General features: G+C 37.0%; 1 protein-coding gene across 1 annotated transcript in view; it reads left to right on the forward strand.

The window, feature by feature from the left end:
- LOC109045151 (voltage-dependent P/Q-type calcium channel subunit alpha-1A-like) overlaps positions 1-22,733 on the forward strand; it is a 100,479-nt gene that overhangs the window by 17,297 nt on the left and 60,449 nt on the right. The window contains 5 exon segments of the mRNA XM_042720201.1: positions 1,390-1,495; positions 1,690-1,829; positions 16,892-16,983; positions 19,122-19,274; positions 19,396-19,583. Coding sequence (XP_042576135.1) covers positions 1,390-1,495; positions 1,690-1,829; positions 16,892-16,983; positions 19,122-19,274; positions 19,396-19,583 — 679 coding nt within the window.

Here is a 22,733-nt window from a genome sequence, read left to right on the forward strand (position 1 = left end):
TGAAAAAATAAAACCCAAAAGAGCCCATGTCACACCTCTCTTTATCTCCCTGCACTGGCTCCAGGTTGCAGATCACATCAAGTTCAAGACATTGATGCTTGCATTAAAGAACAACCAAAGTCACTTTGGATAAAAGCATCTGCTAAATGAATAAATGTAAATGTAAAATTAACAAAAATAGGCCAAAAAAAACCTTCTAGTTTTTGTTTAGTTTATGTTGAATTACTAAAATAACTAAAATTAAAACTGACATAAAAATAATACAACTATATAGACATTAAAAAATAAATAAAATCGACAAAATTAAATTACTGAAACATTAATATTAAAATTCTATTACAATACAAAATAAATAATCTGTTGCTATTTCTGTTACGTTATGATTTGAACATACCATCTGCATAGCTCTCTAGGTTTTGTAACAGAGCTTGTTTGTGTGTGTGAGTGTGTGAGTGTGTGCTTATGTCAGTCCTGATAGCCAAATCACACCCACCCTTAAGTTCTTGTGTATACTGAGCCAAAGAGGCATGTCACTTTAAATCACACAGCAGGCTCTAACCTTCAAAGCTCGTGCTGGCTCTCAACACACATGCATGCATACACAAATTGGCCTGCAGTAAATATGAGCGGCGAGTGATGAGGTCATTTAAAGCATACAGAATCTGCCTGACTCATACTCATCCACAGCATGTATTACTTCAGCATGAATACCAGCTTATTCGCCACAGGCTCAACCAGCCATACGAGGAGATGGTGCGAGATGTTCTCTGGCCCATGCGGGCTGAGCATGATGCTACGCTCGCTTTATGAAGCAGTTTCTCAGTGAGGCTAGACTTGATTCTGTAAAAGCACTGCTGCATTTTTCCTTGACCTGTATTTAGCGCAAGGGGCTTAATGTGATTTTGCTAAGTAATCAGGTTTGGGCGACTGTTTGAATGCCTGCCCTCTCAGTATCAGATATATTGATTCTTCACTGAGGTTTAGAGAGCCAGTACAGTTGCTCATAAATTTACATACCCCTTAAAGTATCTGTAAGTTGTATAGCTTTTTTTTTTTTTTTTTTTTTTTTTTTTTTTCTCATTTTTTTTTTTTTTTTAAATAAAGGGATTAAATCTTAAAAATAAGATCATAAAACATTTTTAGTACTGCATATTTAGTACTGCTCTTTAGAATATATATGTGTGTTTGTAAACTGTGATCCTTTTCAAGATTGTTTTTATCATTTAATATAATGTTTTTAAATATGAAGTTATATTTATTACTATATTTATATTATTATATGTTTTCTGGAATGTCAGCTTGAGCAGCCATCTGTAAATTGCAGTCCTTTGCAAAACTGTTGTAACATTCATGTTGTTTTAAACGTTTTCCTTGACCTGTGATTCTCACTCCATTTGAGTACATGATCCTGGCTACCATCATTGCTAACTGCATCGTCCTGGCCCTGGAACAGCACCTTCCAGACGGGGACAAGACACCTATGTCAGAGCGCTTGGTGAGTTCCAGTTGTGTTGATCAGTGTTTGTTTGTTTCCATATATTGTGATACCAGAAGCCATGTAACTCAACAGAAAACACAGGAACTAATCGGTCTCTGATGTATCATCCCTTTTGCAGAAATCCAGTGGTTAATTCATGTTTTCACACTCTTATTTCTCTTTGTCCGTCCATGTGTGTTTCTCTCTCACAGGAGGACACCGAACCCTACTTCATCGGCATTTTCTGTTTCGAGTCAGGCATTAAGATCTTGGCTTTGGGCTTTGCCTTCCATAAGGGCTCGTACCTACGCAATGGCTGGAATGTCATGGACTTTGTAGTGGTGCTTACTGGGTAAGTTTATTTTAAGCCCCGATTCTTGCTATTAAATGGGTCATTGGATGCCCATTTTCCACAAGTTCATATGATTCTTTAGGGTCTTAATGAAAAGTCTTTAACATAGCTTGGTTAAAATTTCTCAATGGTAGGTTAAAACAAGACCCTTTTACCCTGTCAAAAACAGATCTGTCTACAGCAAGCTGTTTTATTGCATGTTGCTTTAAATGTTAATGAGCTCTGCTGACCCCACCCCTCTCTTCTGAGCTGCTCTTTAGCCACATTCATCATGAAACTTGCTAACTATCACGTTTCTAGGAAAGGCGATTTGCTAAAATTCATTAATAAAACCTTACACTTCTTCTGGAGGTGAGGCTGGATCACGAATGATTTGCGTAAAGATAGACGTATTTAGGTAGATCAGGGCACGTTCCCTTCAAAAGTAAAGGTAAAGGCTTCTTCAGTGGCACTGATGTCAGGAGTAAATGACGACTGCTATGTTCATTATTACATCCAACAACAAAACACCTCAGTCGCTTAGGAGTCATTCTTGTCTACATCTGCTCCATCGGTGAAACAATGGTGGACTGATGACGGCTCACCCAGGGGGGTCTAAGGTAAGACGCCAGTTTAGTCTGTGCTGAAACGCTATTGTCAATCAAACTATCATGGGAGGGGCATGTCTGTGTGACGTCACAAAGACAGGCATCTGAGATCAGCTCGATTTGAGAAAGGGGAAATTATTTAATGAGATAAAAAAAACACTGGATGGAACTTTATCATTATAGGGTGGTTGTGTACACATTTCAGTTCAAACAACTTGTAAAAGTGCATGTAGCATCGCATGACCCCTTTAGCAAACCATTAAAGGGATAGTTCACCCAAAAATTTAAATTCTGTCATTAATTACTCATCCTCATGTTGTTCCAAACCCCTAAGACCTTCATTCATCTTCAGGACTCAAATTAAGATATTTTTGATTAAATCCAATCGAAAAGTTCAAGGCTTAGAAAGGACATTGTTAAAACAATCCATGTGACATCAGTAGTTCAACCATGATTTTACAAAGCTACGAGAAAACTTTTTGTGTGCAAAGAAAATAATAAATAACGGCTTTATTCAACAATTCATCTTGTCCACGTCACCCTATGGTGCCATTTTGGAGAGTATCACATATGTAAACAATGTATTGTGTTCTGTGTCAGCAGCCCCATTCGCGGATACATTGTTTACACTTTGATCTGAACGTACATACATTGCATATGTATTTAGTTTACGTATGTGAAACTCTCCAAAATGGCAGAATTTTTTATTTTTGGGTGAACTAGCCCTTTAACTATGACTTTTTGCCTCAATAAACTCCTAACTTGCTGCTTACTGATAGTAAGTAAGGTAGTTGTTACATTTATGTATTGGGTAGGTTTAGGGATGTAGAAATGCTCATGCAGAATATGTGCTTTATAAGTACTAATAAACAGCCAATATTTAAAAAATAGGCATGCTAATAAGCAACTAGTTAATTGTGAGAATTAGTCCAATTGCACCAACTGATACAGTTAGTTTATGCATGTGCCAACTGCGTCGTTTTAGAACCCGATTCACTACAGGATTATGCAAATAAGGTACAAGTACTAGGGAAACATCACAATTCTCCATGCCAGTTTTAATACTACAACAAAAAACAGTATGCCACCGAACACACTCATTCTTTTAGGAAGTTCAGTATTAATGGTCGCAGAGTTGCTGTGCAAATACCATGACACTGTTTCAAAGCAGTCTGAATTGTGTTGGTACTACCATAAATGCAAGTTTACCTGTGAAATACTAACACTTTTTCCATCCCTGCCACCTGCTTTTCATGTGCAGTAATATCATTAATTGCACCAGGCAGATAGCATCTATAAGGAGTCTTTGTGCTAAAAAATTATGACAATGAGTAATTTTTAAATACACCTGATGCAGCGCTAAACCAGCACAGATAACGCCTGGTTAAACTGGATTACAGGTGGCTAGTGAAGATGACGCAGGTGCAAAAGTGGTGCAACTGTTTAATGCATTTACCTCACAAGCTTTTTAATATCACTGTGTTGGTGTTTTAAACATGCACAAAATATGGCATATTGCCTGCTGTTATATTCTGTTTTGCCATTTTTCCCCATGAATTCTGCATGTGTTTGTGTAGACGTGTGTGTATGTCAGCTGTAACTACACGGCAAGTGATGTTGTGTTCTCCTGACCTAATGAGCTCATGGTGAGCCCAGATCAGAGCAGCACTGCGGATACAAGCGGTGAGGACACGCTACAAATGTCACCAGAGAAAGAGAGAGCAAGACAGAAAAAAGAGAAGCAGGCAAGGAGGAAGGATGACGGGACAGCACAGGGCTGTAGACGATCACAATTTTTTTCCAAGGGAAGAGGAAGGAGTAGAAGAAAATCTGATGGTTAGACACACTTTACCTAGATTACTGCTCTCTTACTCCAATATCTTAGAGTCTGGTGAAAGTATATTGACAGTATCCATTTGTTGTAAGGAGTTTAGGTTTACACAGTGCTTACACAAAACATAGTGAAAGTTAGTGTGTTTGTTTTGTTTAAGGCAGAGGCTACAATTAGAGGTTATTTACACTAAATGAATATAGCAAATAGTGATAGATGCTATTTACATCAAGTGCAAATAGCGATAGATTCTATTTACGCTATTTAAAAAAAAAAAACGATTTTCTGCTATTTATACTACTTAATGAAAATAGTGGCAATTATCTGCACCTCAGTATAGTAGTACATTTATAAAACAGCATGCAATAATAACATATTTAGTGTAAATTATCATTTTATTTCAAATAATTAAACAGACATATTGGGTGGTATTGGGACAATAAAGCCCTCCGTACACCTACCCTAACCCTAACCCTACCCATTACTTTATTTTCAACTTTTCAATTATTTACCTCATTTATATTGAAAATAAATACCTTTCTGATATGAGATGAGATTTGGAAAGCGAGGAAAAAAAATGTTCAGCAAAAGGCAGATTTGAACCAGGGTCAATCTCATCTAAAAAAAAAAAAAAAACAACAACACGTGCTTTACCTTCTACACTACTGAAACCAATATTTGATAATCGTCTTTCATAATGTTGACTGTCGCAATTAAACATTGGTGGGCGGAGCTAGTGTAAATAGCCTCTGCCAAAAAGGCAGGCTATTTGTACTTAGTGTAAATCAAATCAAATCAATTCAGGTTTATTTGTATGGCGCTTTTCACAATGCAAATCGTTGCAAAGCAGCTTTACAGAAAATTAAAGATTCTTATTTAGTAATAGCTTATCAGGAATAAATAAAAAAATTATCAAAAAAAAAAAAAAAACTCTTCTCAGGTGTTCTCAGATCTAAAAGTGAGTGAAATACCTTTCTCAGGTGTTTACAATCTCAGATCTTTGTAAGGGCTGGATCCAAAAAGCTTGTGTAATTCCTTTTTAAAATGCCAAAACTAACAAAAAATGATGTGCTCATGTGCTTGATTGTGTTTTATGGGGTGTAGTCTAACATTGTGTACAGGGCATGTGCTGGGTTGTCTCATACTTTTTGGTCCAGGCCATGGATATGCTGTTATTTGTAAATGCAACAATTCTTCCACTTCTCTAAAACATGGATCCAAAACTCCCATGATTTTAAAAAACAAAAACTCTGACTAGATTGTGACGTCACAAACCCAGGAAGTAGCTTGTTGTTGTCCCTGTTTTTATAGTCATTAAACTGCCATGATTTTAAAAGACCATATCTCTGTTTGCATTAGGACGCTGCAGATATTGTTTGCAGATATTGTTTAAGCTCCAACAGCAACATTACACATTAACTAACATAAAAAAACTGAAATCGCAGTCAACCACCCCTTTAAATAAGCTCTATTCATATCAAGATGCAAGATTTAATTAAAAATCCACCTCTGAAATTTTCCAGTATTTTTTAAAGGGTTAGTTCACCCAAAAATGGAAATTGTGTCATTAATTACTCATCCTCATGTCATCCCCAACCAGTAAGACCTTTGTTCATCTTCGGAACACAAATTAAGGTATTTTAGATGAAATCCGAGAACTTTCTGACCCTCCATAGACAACAACACAACTGACACGTTCAAGGTCCAGAAAAGTAGTAAAGACATTGTTAAAATAGTCCATGTGACATCAGGGGTTTAACAGTAATCTTATGAAGCTACGAGAATACTTTTTGTGTGCAAAGAAAACAAAAATATTCAACAATTTCTTCTCTTCCGTGTCAGTCTTCTACGTGTTCACTACGTGAAGTTTTTGTGGTTATTTTAATATCCAGTAGAGTGAAGTCTTTAAGGCTGCATTAAGCATCGAGATCTTTTTGGTAGCAAACTTTCTGAAGTGTTTTTGTGGAAACTAGTTCCCTTCTATATTAGCACTGGATTTGGTGTGAACAGGCTTTTATATAAAAGTTGCACTTTTAAAATAATCAAAACAGTAGATACTGATAATTAGACTCAGATTCTAATTCATATTCACCAGTTTACCAAACTGAATATGAATCTTACGAGTTTCTGCATTTGATGATGATGTACTGTGTGATATTGTTCAAGGTTTGGGATGGTGTTTTAAGCCACTTAAAATTTTACTTAGTTTAATTTATGTATTACAAAATGCATTAAAAACAGTAAAATTGTGAATTATTATTATAATTTAAAATAGTTTTCTACTTTACTTGTGTCACTTGATCCTTTAGAAATAATTCTAATGTGCTGATTTGGTTCTCAAGACTTAAGATTCAACTTAAGATGATCAATGCTAAAAACATTTGTACTTCATAATAAACCCTAATACATTTGTTCAGGTTTCTCTGATGGATAGACACTTCAAAAGAACAGTTAGTGAAATACATGTTTGTAACATTATATGTCTTTACACTCACGTAGATTAATTAAATACATCCTTGCTGGATAAAAGCATAATTAAAAAAAAGAACTGAACTGAAACTTCAGTCAGTACCACTGCCTATCCTCCTGCAGTACAGACTTCAGAATGCCTCTCTTCTTCAGTATACACGTTAGCTGTTGCCTTTCCATCCTTCTCTTCACACATCAAATTCGCTCATTCATCCTGTTTAGTTTGTAATTTTAAGAACTAGGGCTGAACGCAGAGGTGCTAATAGGTTAACTCAGACAGATATTGCCACTTGACCTACAATCCACAAGCTTGATTGATCATCCATGGTAGCTCAGTTAGCATTATTGCTAGCACCCTGCTGGGGCTCATGTGCTGTTATTGGTAGTTTAACGCATGATGGGTGTTGTGAAGAATGTGCAGGAGGTATGTGTGGCCAAAACATTTATCATGTGACGTGCTCCGTCACATCAGCAGTGAACTGATTCTGAGTTGTCCTGTGTTTGCCTGAAGAGTGTAGAATGCAGTAAACAGATGTGTCATTCTATGAACCTGGTGCCTTTTCCTGTAAATTTTTGTAAGATTTTAAATGTTTTGTTAGACAAATAAATAGTTTTGTGTCTTCTCAAGGCAGCTCAAGGTTAATATAACATTAACAAGGACATATAATTATAAGAAAAGGCAAGGTAAAAGAAAAGGTAATAGGGTTGATATTTCACACTATAAACCTTGTGCTCAAATTTAGAGTAAACTGTTAACATAACATTAACAGTATTATTAAGGCATACAATTATTAAAAAAGGGTAACATGGTTAATTCTAACGGGATTGAGTTTTATATTTCAAGTTACACATTATAAGCCATGTGCTGAGGGTTATTAAATACAAGGCGTTCCAGAGAGAATTTAAGGCTGATATTTTTGCAGACTTTTACTTTTGAAAGGTCAAATTTTTACTGTAGAAAATCATGGTAGCAGTTTTGACATTATGATTGTCCAGTTATGTATATAAAGTGGAAAAATCTTAAAATATATGAATAAATATATAAGATGCTAGTTTATATTGTTAATTAATACTACTCACCACTTTACTGTTAATTAATTACTGCACTATAAAAATATTTGCATTTCATTGTAATTGTTAAATTTCCTAGCAGTGAAAATAGAGTTAAAATAGAAAATAGAGTGAAAATAGTTTCTACACCAGTTTGTTCAGTGTACTACAACCTCAAATAATAAAAATTTAACTTTGTATATGTTGTGTTGTGTGGTGTCTAAATAATAAAAATAATAATAACAAACAACGATTTATAATGATTCTAAATTATTATTGTTATTGTTATTAATAATGATTTATAATGATTCTAATTCTAATCTCAGTTATCATTCATTATGTGCATATATGCTAATATAGCAAATAAAAAAAAACTTGAATGAAAAAAAAAAGAAAAAAACAAAGAAAAAACAAAAGTCTTTAGAAAATGTCTGTATTAACACTATCAAGTTTCAAGTTTCATTTATTTCAGGAATATATGGGCTCTCGGCCCATAGTTCCACAAATGTCATGACATGGCAGATAGTCTCTTTTTCGTTCCTTGATATATATACAGTGCTAATCGCCATGCATTCTCAGAATCACAAATACTTGACACATCTTTGCAGACATCACCCACAAGGACAAGTTCACTAAAATATTTCTTGCGTGAATCTCTATACAAAGGACAAACATACAAAAAGTGCATCTCATCTTCAATCACAGAAATATTTGTTAAATTACAATAATGACAGATTCTTTATGCAACTGGTGTATTACTCCCATCTACCCGTTTCTATAGCTAACTGATGGCTTGAACATCTGAACAAGAATAATGATCGTACCAGTTGCCTATTATACACAGACGTAATGTAGCTCTCTTGTATTAACAAAGACTTGCATTGTGAGTATATGTTTAGTTTGTTATTTTCTAAAACTGATGCATACCATGCCTCATGTGCTTTTTCTTTCAATCTTTGATTTAGAACAGATGTAAATGTTCTTATATCACCTACACTTTGAGCCTCCCAAGTAGCTGAAAAGCCATAAAAATTCAATAATACTCTAATATTCGTAACCCAAGTTTTTCTACCTACTTTATCTAATTCTAAAAGCATATTGTAGCATTTTCTTGGATAGCGATGATCAGGCATTGACACTAATTTTATCCAATACATAATACATCTTTTCATATAGGAGGTCGACAATGCAAAATCTTCCCAGGTCACCCAAAACCGCTACATTACTTACACTTGTGCTGACACACAAAAGTTTTTTACAAAAAAGACACTTGAACATTCTCAATACATTCAACTGGTTCGAAGCCCCATATTTCACAACCATAATCAGTATAGGTGCAACCATGCGATCAAACAAAAACAGAGCTTGCGTGTAGCTAATTTTTTGTTTACGGATAAACTTTAGCAAGGAAAACATTGCTTTTTTGCCTTGGCTTGCTAAATGCTGACGGGTTTTCCACCATGACAATTTTGGTGTAAACCACATACCAAGTATCTTGTAATTACAATGGTGTATTTTTTGTAAGGGTACAAGCATAAGTGCGTGTATACCATGTCTTCTCTGTATATACAGTATATGCGTTTATATGTGTAAATACAGAATTATATTCTTCTGTTTGATCTGTCTGAGACTGTGTGTGTGTGTGTGTGTGTGTGTGTGTGTGTGTGTGTGTGTGTGTGTGTGTGTGTGTGTGTGTGTGTGTGTGTGTGTGTGTGTAAATGGGTCAGAGGGTGTGTTGGCTGCAGTAGGGAGGAGAGCTATATCCCTATTTGCCTACTGCAGCCATTTTCTTTCCTCACTCCAGTCTTTATCATGTGTACAGTGAACGCTTGAAGTAGGTTGAGTGGTTGTCCTGTTTAAACTGCCTCACGATTTATTTAGAAGAAAAACAAATACACCATGAGCAAGGGTAAAGGAGGAAAGGGAAGTGAGTATAGGAGAAACTGAGAAAGAGAGCGAGAGCAGCTGCTGTGGCTGGTGGAGTGAACTGCAGTGTGATATTGGGTTTGTCTTTCTGTGTTTCCAAGGGTTTAGTGAAGAGAAAGGAAAAAGAGGGAAAAAAGAAGAGAAAGATGCAACTGTAGAAGCAATAGGTTGGAAACAAGCAGTGGCTTGTGTGTGTATATGTGTGTGTTTGAGAGAGAGAGGACAGACAGAGATTGGGGGGGGATAGAGCAGGCCAATGAGAGAAGTCTGTGCAGGAGCTGCTGCAGTAACCTGTTTTTCACTACTGCAGATGATCAATCATCCAGCAAAGCCTTGAGACGCAAGTACTCTCTCTCTCTCTCTCTCTCTCTCTCTCTCTCTCTCTCTCTCTCTCTCTCTCTCTCTCTCTCTCTCTCTCTCTCTCTCTCTCTCTCTCCTCACACGCTGATATTCTCTCTCTCTTCACAGCTGTTCTCTCTTTACTGTGGTAGGTAAATGGCGGATGTGTCTTTCAGTTGAGGAGCACTTTGAAGATGAAATGATACGTCCCCTCTCAACACCTCAGCCCTAGTCCTTTGATATAACACACATTGTTAGCCTTTTGTCTTTTTCCTCTTTCACTTTATTTTCTGATAGAATATGCTAAAAACACATCAAAATTTTATGTAAAACAGCTGCAACATCAATCACAGAGTGCACAAATACACCATTCACGCACACACACTGTATGGTTAAATGATTGAAATGGCAGAATTATTGCAAAAAAGATCTTCCTGTACACGGATACATTAGCTGAAATGCAGCTATTCCAAAAAAAAAAAAAAAAAAAAAATGTCATTCCTGACTGAGTTTGCAATTTACCCTTCACAAAGAGCATGATTGACAGACAGTCTGACCACTCATAACACCGAATCCGCCATTTTGTCCAACAAACAAACCAGACAGGATGGATTAACATGGGTGAACTTAAACTCGAAAAATGGTGTGGCAGTGATGTCTTTCAGTGGCAAATACCTTCTGATGTTCATTCAAGTTTATTTTGTGCTTTAATTAAATAGCAAAGGACGATTGGTTCACATGCCGCTTGAACTGAGGTGCTAAAGCGATCTGTCACGACGAATTAAAGAGCAACAAAATGGTATTTGATGTTTGATTTTCTTAAAAATGATCAAATTTGAAAGCTGAGACTTTGTTTCATACCAGAAGTAACCTGTTCTGTCTTGTCTGTCAGCACATTGATGTATTTTTCACTGTGTTAGAACATGGTGTGCGGCGTGAGAGCGGCATGGCTTTCTGGTATGAAACAAAGTCTGAGCTTTTAAATTTGGTATTTAAAAAAAAAAAAAAACATGAATCAACATAACAATTCATTTCATTTAATGTGTCGTGTCGCTGTAGCACTTCAGTTCAAGCGGCACATGAACCGATCGTATTTACTTGAACGAAATAAACATGAATGAACATCAGAATGTATTTTATTTAAATCGCGGAAAGATGTTTAAGTCTACCGACATGAATCTACACTAATGTTTGGTTGGTTTGTCAGACAAGCGGTTTTGGCATTATGATTGGTCAGATCGCCTGTCAATCAAACTTACTTCAAAGGGTCAAATTGCATGCAAAAGTAATGTAAAATGAATTATAATTACAATCACAAATTACTCCTCTACTCATCATTTTATGCTTTATATTTTTAAATCTCATATTTAGTGTTAACAAATGCTTAGTTTTAACACTGACTCTTAAAACTGACTCTTTGAAACAAATTATGCTATTTATTTATGCAGTTTATCACATATATTAAAGGTGCTGTATGTTGGATTGACACCTAGTGGGATAACTAGTCCAAATTCAAAATATTGGAGATGGTTTTTTTCACCCGGCCCCTCCTCCTCAGACTTGCTGCACATGCAGGTTGCCAGATTGACGACACCAACAGGAACTGACCTCTTTCGTTTGGCAGCTTCCATGACTGAAATGAAATACGCTGTGTTTTTCGCCAACTGGCAACCCGGAGTGCCGGAATAGAATTGGGTAAACTGGCAGTTGGCGGGTTTCACAGACCAAAACAGAGACAGATATTCTAAAACGGAACGCACATTTTTAAAGGAGAATAACGGACCTTACAATTGTTTTTTTAGATAAACAAGTATGTTAACTTAGCATGTTTCTTAAATATCTGCAAACATAATATTTTTATACTTTAGTAGAGTCAAAAACTTACATACAGCACCTTTAATATACACAACCATTAGGGTCCATTGATGGTACTAACTTGTTTTAACCAGGGAATTTATTAGTGTCAGGTTCACCTTACCTAGTCATCTGTGTAATGTGTGTGTGTGTGTGTACCTGCTATTCCCTTTATTATGGAACAAATGTCCCCACAATGATAATACCAGTAATTTTTGACCTTGAAGGGACATTTTTAGGTCCCCGTGAGGAAAACAGCTTATAAATCATACAGAATAAAGACAAATTTAAAATGGCATAAATGTTTTGTGTAAGGATTAGGTTTAGGGTTGTGGGGATAGAAAATACAGTTTGTACAGTATAAAAACCATTACATCAATGGAATGTCCCCCAAAAATATGTAAGTGTGTGTTGGGGGTGGGGGGGGTGTGATGTGGGTGTTACCTTATGTGGATGCACAGAGAAATAGGACAAAAAGGACACTGAAAAGCTCCTTCAGGGCAGGAGATTTAAACATGAGAATCATTTTAGGAGCCAATTGACTGAGTCTGTTTTAGTTTATGCACATGATTTCTGATTTCTGTATGGCCATATAAACAGTAGAATGTTTTAGTTGATATTTCATAGTAATTGTTTCCCCCTCGTACGTATAGAGATAGAGTATACTGTGTCTGTATTCAAAAAATAATAACTGACTGTGTATTGGACAGACTGCAGAGCATGTGAATGCTGTATGTTTATAAACCTATCAAACCCCTCCTTTTGCCTTGTTAGCGCAGTGATGCTGAGATTCTATCAATGAGAAATGGCTCTTGTTCCCATGGAAACAGTTATGAATGAGAAGGCCCCAGTAACCGTAGAAACTGTCTGAATGAGGAATTGCCGGTTGCTATGGGGATATGGTGTATTGTGAGGAAGTCTATGGTGAGAGTCGTCCTCATCGGCTCTTTAAACAAACAAAACACCTGAATGTATTTTTGACTTTGTTGCTGGTACAGTATCTGTAGAGTATCGCTAACTGAATGGTAATGCTTTGACTAGTAGCAGCACTGACCTACAATTACATCCATTGCTACAAAAAACACTGCCACTTCCCTTCTGTTTTTTTCTCATTCCCAGCCATACACACATTGTCCCACACTCCCAGTGTGTGCCTGGGATTGTGGTGAGATGGATTGGCAGATGCCTCCCAGTTGGCTGTCAACTGTCAGTGTGGTGTAAACACCTGTGAGTCCTCTCCTGTATCTCATAAACCCAATCTGCCAGGTTCTTTGGGAGGTCACACACCCACCGTTCACCTTCCTAAACCGCCCAAGCTCAAAACAGCAAGGCATCTCTCTCAGCACATCCAGTCTAGTGAAAAGAACATTTTATGTAGCTTTACAGTGGGGGTCTTAAATCTAGATTACCTGGGGCCTCTACCTAGTAGATGTAGTAATAAACAATAATAATAATAAAAATAGACATAAAATAATATTAAAACATTATAATACATTAGACATAAAATTGGATTAAAATTTTATTTTACTTTATTTGACATCTTGTTTGGGTGTGTGCCTGCCTCTTTTTCAGTTTTTATTTTTTTACAGTCATTAAAAATGTTGGTCCCACTTTATATTAAGTGTCCCTAATACCTGTAATTATATAGTAACTAGATGTGTCCATAGTATGTAACCACAGTGTAAGTACACATTGGCACATAGTATCTACAACTCTAATGTCTTTGTAACTACACACATGTAACAACCCACTGAATGGTATGTGTATAAATGTGTAACAGGGCATTGGTAACAAGACTTTTTGGTAGTGAAAGTACAAATTTGTAACAGGACTAATAGCACTTTTTGGTAATGAAAGTGTTACACTTTATATTAGATTTATCATGTAATTACTCTGATGTTACACAGCAGCGGCCAGTAAGTTAGGATTTACATGTGAATTGTGGTAAGTGTCCAGAATGTTACACTTTATATTGTGGACAGTTCCTGAGCAGTTACCATATAGGTACACTGGTATTATAGTGGTGCACCAACTACAAAACTCAAGATCCAACTCCTCCCACTTTACATATCCCTAAACCTACCCATCTCCACCCCCTGGATCAAATGGTTCCAATTACTCTTATACATGTTGTTACAAAATGTAGTTATATAATTCCTGTTACACAAGTACTTGCAGAGTGTTGTTACCAATGTCCTGTTACACATTTGTACTTACACAAACCATCCTGAGGGGTTGTTACATGTGTGTAGTTACAGAAATATTACAACTGTAGATACTATGTACCAATGTGTACTTACACTGTGGTTACATACTATGTACACATTTAGTTACTATGTAAGTACACAGGCATTAGGGACACTTAATATAAAGTGGGACCAAAATGTTAGAGGGTTAGTTCATCCAAAAATGAAAACTAGCCCATGTTTTACTTACCCTTTAAAGGATCCTAGGTGTACAGTATATGACTTTCTTCTTTCAGATGAATCCAACTGGAGTTATATAAAAATTTTTCCTTGCTCTTTCAAGCATTTAAATGGGAGTAAGCGGAAGGGTTTTTTTTTTCATTTATTTTTTTTAACAGTAATTAAATAAAGTGCGCGCATGCATAATAAAATGTGCACAGAAGCATGGAGGAGAGACAGCAAAACAAAACGCTGGTCACAAATTAGAAGCACCAAATGAAGATGCATAAGTCCTACGTCATCTGCCGGAATGGCTTGCATGTATGACAGTCAGCAGAAGTGAGAGAAAAGTATTTATAACATTTTAAATATGGATTTTTTTCTTACAAAAACGCATTGATTCGCTATAGGAGACCTTTAATAACACACCTATACTCACCACCCTTATCCATTAGAGGCTTCACAATTATGGTTGCACATGTTTTATTTGATTACTTTTGGACTGTTAAAAAAAAAACAAAAAAAAAAAACACGCTTACTCCCATTCAAATGCTTGGAAGACCAAGGTAATTTTTTTATATAACTCCGATTGGATTCATCTGAAAGAAGAAAGTCATATACACCTAGGATGCTTTGAGGGTAAGTAAAACATGGACTAATTTAAATTTTTGGGTGAACTAACCCTTTAACTGCATGTTTGTTTGTTAATTTGTATACATAATGTTAATGTGTAATCCTATTAATTCTGAGTCAGAATTTTGTTTTGTTTTAGAACATGTATACTAACAGCTAGGCCTGTTCTGTTTTGTTTTGACACTTTATGTACCTTTACAGTGGGGGTCTTAAATTTAGGTTACCTGGGGGCATCTAGATAGGTATTTTATTTTATTTTATTTTATTTTATTTTATTTTATTTTATTTTATTTTATTTAGAACATGTACACTCACTGCTGTTTTTTTTTATGAATAGGCCTTCAGTTGAAATATTTGACATTAATTTGGATTACAAAGTTTATTTTACTTTATTTGACATGTGGTTTGGCTCTGAGTCTTCTTCTGTTTTTTATTTATTTGTTTAATTTTTTTATGGTCATTAAAATTCAAGCCATTCAGTCATTTTATTTGTGCATGTATGTTTGTTAATTTGTACACATAATGTTAATGTGAAATCTTAAATCAGGATTGGCCCATTGTGTGGACCAAATGTCCCCCAATAGTAAAACCTGAAATTACAGGTTTTACCAACCGTCTATATAAGGAAAATGACTTAATAAACATATTTTAAAAAATCTTAATGAAAATATAAGGGTTTGCGTGAAGGTTAGGAACAGGGTTGCGAACCAAAAGCGTCATTAGCTCATTATAAAACAGTGGAAGTCAATGAAATGTCCCCACCCTCATAGAATCACAAGTGTGTGAGCGTGTTAGAGAACGGGGGAGAAAGTGTTGTATAATAAGTCAGGTACAGCTGACAGTGGTGGCTCTCAGGCTGCAGCTCTATAAATAGACGAGGAGAGATGGGAATAAATCAACCAGTCAGCATCTTCCTCTCACTCTCATCCAGCTCCTCCCCTTTCTCTGTTCCCTCTTCCTCCTCCAACCCCCTTTGGCTCTCTTTCTTCACCTCCTCCCCTTTTGCTCTGTTCATTCTCTCTCTCTCTCTCTCTCTCTCTCTCTCTCTCTCTCTCTCTCTCTCTCTCTCTCTCTCCTTTCCTTCTCATTTTTGTCCGTCCCCAGTAATTTACATTAATATTAACTGCATAACCATGTCTTCCTTCAGCCTCTCCTATTCCCTTTTCTTTTTTCTGTGCTTTTTTGCTTTGTTTGTTCTATTGAACACAAAGCTGAAGGAAGCAGATTTGTTTAGTTGACACTCATATCAAAGCAGTTTTAGTCAGGTTGTAATATGTCAAGGGTCATTTTCCTATATGTCCTGCCCAATGAAGCCGGTTTAGGTTGCCTGCTGTGTCCAGAAACACGTGGTGTTTAACCTGATATTTTACTGCTGCAACTGTGGGTCTGAATGTTGATTAAAATTCCTGTGTCACATGTTTCACTAGCAGCGGTGCTGTATCGATTCAGTTGGATTCACGTCTTTGTTCTTCTCTGCATGTCATCACTGAAGAGAATCAGTTTCCAGTGACTTTCCTGCACAAATAAAGGTCATATGAATACAAAGCAGCGGTATCCACATTTATCTCTATTCTCTGCGCATGGACCTCTGACATTCACTCTGCGGGGGGACGGGCAGTGTGTGCCATCCTCTCTGAAACCATTAGTGCCTACTGCTTTTTTTTCTTGGAGTCCATAGTCTTGGATTCACACACTATCGAGCAGATGTCTGACTAGGGGAAGTGTTAATACTTTGTGGCCATTTAGGATTTTCACTTTATCAGTGTTCAGAATGGGCATTAGTTTAGTCTGGATGCAAATAGGTTTACATGAGCTCGGGTTAAGCGCCTTTGTCTGCTTTAACACATGCTTTTCCCATTTCAAAAAAGCTGTCACTAAAAGCAAATCCTGTATGAGTAGAAGGGCTGCTGTTTACCACAATATCCCAGGTAAAACTTTGGCTGACCTTGTCTTTTCTTGTCTCTCCAGAATCCTGTCCACAGTGGGCACAGACCTTGATCTGAGGACCCTGCGTGCTGTTCGAGTGTTGAGACCCCTCAAACTGGTGTCTGGGATTCCCAGTGAGTAACATATTGTCAATAGAGCCTTTCGCATCACTTTTGTTCCAGATCTAAATGTACAGTACTAAAGTACTGGGATGATTTTGCACGAACTATTTCCCAGTACCATTTAAAGGGTTTCATTCACACTGACAGAATGTGTACTAGGACATGACGTAAGCTGGTCGACAGCACATGTCATTTGTACACGACGTTCAACAACATTAACAACAAGACGTTGTGTCTTGTGGGTTTCACAATAATGGACATGGAATGTCGACATATACGTAAAGCCATCGAAAGAACAGAAAGGAGGACTAAGAATCTCCAACTACAACTGGCAGTGCTACATTTGCTACAAGTGCCTGCACTTCAGCGTCCGTATATTTATCGCTGTTCTTCATACTTGCGAAATATGTTGACACAATGTTTACAGTATGTTACACGGCATTTTAAATCGTGGCGGGTGAGTGCGTTTTCATACACGTTTGGCCAATCAATGTCTACTTACATCACGGGTTGTACCAGTTGTGCTGGTTAGACACTGCTCTGGAGTAGGAGCTAATTTGGTTCTCGAAAAAGGCAGTCCGGTACTAAAATCACACCCAGTTCCTGCGGTGCGAAAATGGCCAAAAGAGGATAGTTCCAGAATTAGTTCTGGTACTATGAAAAAGTTCCCACGGTGTGAAAGGCTCTATTGTTTAATCATGTACAGTATATGTACAGGTGTTGGATAAACTAATGTGAATACTCATTATTAAAAGGGTTCATATACAGTCATTTGTGTAGTCTACAGCAAACAACAACAAAAGAAATGATTTGCTTATATTTATCTTTGTATTGTCTATATTCTTTAGTTTGTTAATCAGTGTAGTATAAGTTGTGTTCATCAGTGTTTAGTACAAGCCATGGGTGAAATGGGTGATTTGCCAGACTTCCAAAAAGGACAAATCTTGGGAGACCATTTGGCAGGAGCCTCTGTAACCTTGACTGCCAAATTTTTGGTGTTTTAAGAACAAAAATCTTAAATAATGATCATGGTTGCATAAACAAATCATTGCAAGACTTTATCAGCAAAGAAGATTAGTAAGTGAAAATTTAAATTAAATGAAAGAGACTGTTGAACACTAAGAATGATTGACCCTATATCTGCAAAAACAATGCATAACACTAGCTTTAAACTCATTAGGTGCTTTCGTACCGGAGGAACCTTCACATAGTTCCTAGAACTATTGGCAGAAACCCCAACAACTAGGAAAAACTAGGTGCCAACCGCAAGAACTAGGAACGTATTTAGTTCTTAGAACTCCTTTTCGGGGAACTAATTTAGCTCCTTCTTCAGAGTAGGCACTAAAACACTTCTATAGGAACTACCAGTGATGTAAGTGTATGCTAAATGTACAAACGCATGAGAAACCCCGGCATTTTTTAAAGAGCCGTGTAAAAATATTTACTCTACGAACATGGAAAATGGTGACAATGGCATTTACCTGGTTTCTGCTGCGCTCTTTTCTCAGCCTCAATGATATGTAACACTGCCAGTTGTCACAGGAGATTTATTTTAGATTTTCATGCTCTTTCACTCAAGTTAAGTGTGTGTTTACATTCCATCTCTGTTATCGCGAAACCCACGACACACACCAAAAACAGCTCCGATTATGATGTCCTCCATTCACCGTTTGTTGACGTTTGTAAATGCCGTAATTAAATACGCCATTATCGCCACTTCAGAATTCCTTGCTAATGCAAGCAGGAAAACGGCCTGAGGGAGAAATTGGTTCTCTAGGAACCACCCTGCTGGCTAGCTCCTAGAACTAAGTTCCTAGAACTGGCAGTAAACATTGGTCGTCGAATATAAAACCAAAAAAATTTCAAAAAACCACCATAAATCATACAACACATATAACCACAGTGAAAATCTCTAGAATACGCTCGAAGAAGTACATCGGGTAAGGATTGCTTTTATGATGCTGATGCAGTATATTAGAAGCATAATAATTATCAGTTTACGTTTTACCCATTATGTCCATTATACCCTCTGTTAAGCTTTGAAATCTAATTTTATGCTGCCACCCCCCATGCCCCCCCCCACCAAAAAAAAAAAAAAAACATAACTAAAACCTTCGACAATGTAAAAATGCTTGTTCTCTTTCTTCCAGGCTTGCAGGTTGTGCTTAAATCCATCATGAAGGCTATGATCCCTCTGCTGCAGATCGGTCTGCTGCTCTTCTTTGCCATCCTCATGTTCGCCATCATTGGTCTTGAGTTCTACATGGGCAAATTTCACACCACTTGCTTTGACAACATCACTGGTAGGCCTTTATGTGCTTGTTCTCACTCGCAGATTTCTTCATTCATGATCTCCAAAACTGTCGCTATCGCAAATACACCAATTTGATTGTGTATGGAAAAACACCCTTTTCTTTCTGATAGATGAGATACGAGAGGAGTTTCCATGCGGAAATGACACTAACGCTCGGACCTGTCCTAATGGAACAGTATGTAAAAAGTACTGGATTGGACCCAACTATGGTATTACCCAGTTTGACAACATCCTGTTTGCCGTGCTCACAGTCTTCCAGTGCATCACCATGGAGGGCTGGACTGACCTGTTATACTATGTAAGTCACATTGCAAAATGTCACTAAAGCCATAGAGCTTCCCCGTTTCCTTTTTGGATTTTTTGACTTAAGCTTAAATAGACCGCGAACAATGTTTCAAGAGAAATGTTCAATTCTGATTGTTCTAAAGTGCTTGTGTGAAACCATAAATACATACATGCATACATACACACCCTACACACTACTGTCCATTTACTTAATCAAAAATATTTTTAAATGTATTAAATAAGGGTTCAAACATGTTATTTAAATTTTCAGTCAAAGAATGGTGTTTAATTTAATGGTCTCTGCATCTTTCTTAATTACACAGACAAAACATGTAATTTCAGAAAGAAATTACTCGTCATCCAGTTTTTTATATCGATTAAGCATTCCACTAGTTTTTCAAATTGGTATGTTTCGCCGCGCCGTGAAGAAATATAGTGCTGAGTATCATCAGCATAACAGTGAAAGCTAGCACCATGTTTCCTGATGATATCTCCCATGGGTAGCATCTAAAGCGTGAAGAGTAACGACCCTAGTACTGATCCTTGAGGTACTCCATACTGCACTTGTGATCGATATGATACCTCTTCATTCACTGCTATGAATTGATGGCAGTGATGGCAAAGCTGAATTTTCTGCATCATTACTTTAGTTTTCAGTCACATTATATGATCTTTCAGAAATCATTCTAATATGTTGATTTGTTGCTCAAGAAACATTTCTCATTAGAATCAATGTTGAAAACACTTGTGCTGTTAATACTGTGGAAACTGTGATGCTTTCAGGATTCTTTTAAAAATAGAAAGTTCAAACAAAACTGCATTTATTGGAGTCAATAAAATGCAAGTATTACAGTATTTCTATTTAATATACATTTTATAGCAGCACAGCAGTCCTTGTGAAAGAAGTGCAAAAAGCACTTTTGTCTAAGATGGGCTTGGAATTGGTGGGCCTCACCTTTTAATATGGACATCCTGTATTATTACGGTTTTGATTAATCCTCCAGGTAGAGGATTACTGATTTCTTTTACTTAAAGATTATCAGAAAGTATCCAATCTAAGGGACTGAACAGCCCCACCTAATCCTCATCCCCTGTACCTTTCAGTCGCAGACATACAGTAAGCAAAATCTCGCCTATAGAGTCAAAGATGGTGCAGTGCATTTATAGTCTTATCGCTCGTGGCCAGCCTGTCCACTCTGAACAGACAGTGCTGTTTCCGGTGAGTTCACCCACCCTCTGCGACAGAAAATAGGGCAGTGATGTCAATGCTGTGTTCAAGATTTTCACAAACTAATGATGTTACCTCAGGGGCCAGTTTAATCCCAATGCCATGTCAATCCATCTCACAAATCAACAGCAGGTTTACCTGAAGGATTAAATTTATAATTTATTTTAGAAAAGATTTTGCCAATGAGAATTAGTCTAAAGGATGGTTATTCTATATGACTAAGGCTTGCAGTTCTGAACAGCCCAATCAGATGTCATCATCTCTTATTTGGTCTTACTGTATTTTTATCCCTGTTTTCTTTTTATTACTCTTGATTCTTGGCTCGCTGTACCCTCGATTTTTACTTGCCCCAGCTTTTTTCTTCCTCCTGTTTCTCTCCAGTGAACGGGGCTCTATATATAACAGACCCTGCTCAACTGATGTTATTCTTACAGCTGCTGAGAAAGAAACCTATGAAAATTTAATTGCAAAAAAGCTGCAGTACATACTGGGGCTTTCAGAGCTCTCAGACATGCAGAGAGAGTGAAGGAGCAGACGAAAAAGAAGTGGGGCAGATCAAAGGAGACAGAAGAAGGGACAGTGAGGAAGACTATGAGGCATAGCTACAACAGAATGCCATTGTATATTACAAATATTGACAAGTTACTGTAAATGGAAAATAAAATCTAAAGATCTCATCAGATTCAGCTGGGTTATTTTAAAATATATTTAAAGGATTTAGCTAGTTTACTTCAAATATGAGTTCCGGACAGGGCTGCGGCGATAAATCGCGATTCTCTCTGTAGGTTATTCTGAGCTTAGTTTTTAACAGCAGATGGTGTTCTAATCTAGTTTTTATCTGCACACTCAAATGCTCACAAAGAAGAGCGCTTGTGCATTTGACTGAGTCGTGTAATTTCACCTCGTCTTAGAATGCTTTTATGAAGTGAGATTAATGTAAAAAGCCCACTGTGAATAGCCTTGTAATTCGCTTCATCCTTTTCGAAGTTTACGAATGGTTATGTTAGGTTCAAGTGCGTATAAGTAATAGGAAGCAAGCAGAGTACGGCTGTTTCTAAAGCATGTAGTGCCATCTGCTTTTAAAAACTAAGCTCAGAATCGAATCGAGAAAGAATCGCAATGTATTCAGAAAATCTCAGATTCGATGCAAAATCATTTCTCGATTCACGATGCATCAATTTATTTTCCAAGCCCTAGTTCCAAATCCTTATGAACTGTTTTCTTGTTTTTTTGGAATGCAAACAGATATTTAGCATTGATGCCAACAGCCTAGTGGGCAGTGCGCTGACATATAACGTTGTTCCGTTGTCCCGAGTTTGACTCCCCCCCCCCCCCCCCCCATTCGCTTCCTGTCTACTCTACACTATCCTATTTTAATAAAGTCAAAATGGCAAAAAAATTAATCTTTAAAAGGAAATATTTAGCACAATATCCAAGCTGCTTTTTACATTCAATGAAAGTCTAAATTTTGAGTGAATAACAACTTAAATTTCATTTTGTTCCTCATATGCAGCTATCGCAAGCTCCAGAATGCTTGAATATTTTTTATTATTCTTTAATGGTGCTTTTTGTGTCCGTTTTGAGCTTGACAATCCTTGACAATCCCCATCCATTTTCACTACTAAGAGAGTAGCTTGGACATTCTGCTAAACATCTTTTGTGTTCCTTGGAGGAAAGAAAGTCATACAGGTTTTGAACGACAAAACGTAAGTAAATGATGACACAGTTTTCATTTTTTGGGGTGAACTATTCCTTTAAAACAAAATGTGTCTCCTTGAAATGCCTAAATACCAAAAATGTGCAGAGATTGTAACATCATCTCCACTTTTCCTAAAGCAGCACTTGTGGGCTGTTTCGATCTGGGCTTTTGTAGCCTGGGCTTCTTCCCTAGAGGCAGCCAGTGGAGCAATGCCACACAAGATGGCTGCCCATTAG

Source organism: Cyprinus carpio, chromosome B3 (genome assembly GCF_018340385.1).
Source record: "Cyprinus carpio isolate SPL01 chromosome B3, ASM1834038v1, whole genome shotgun sequence".
In the NCBI taxonomy this organism is placed as follows: Eukaryota; Metazoa; Chordata; class Actinopteri; order Cypriniformes; family Cyprinidae; genus Cyprinus; species Cyprinus carpio.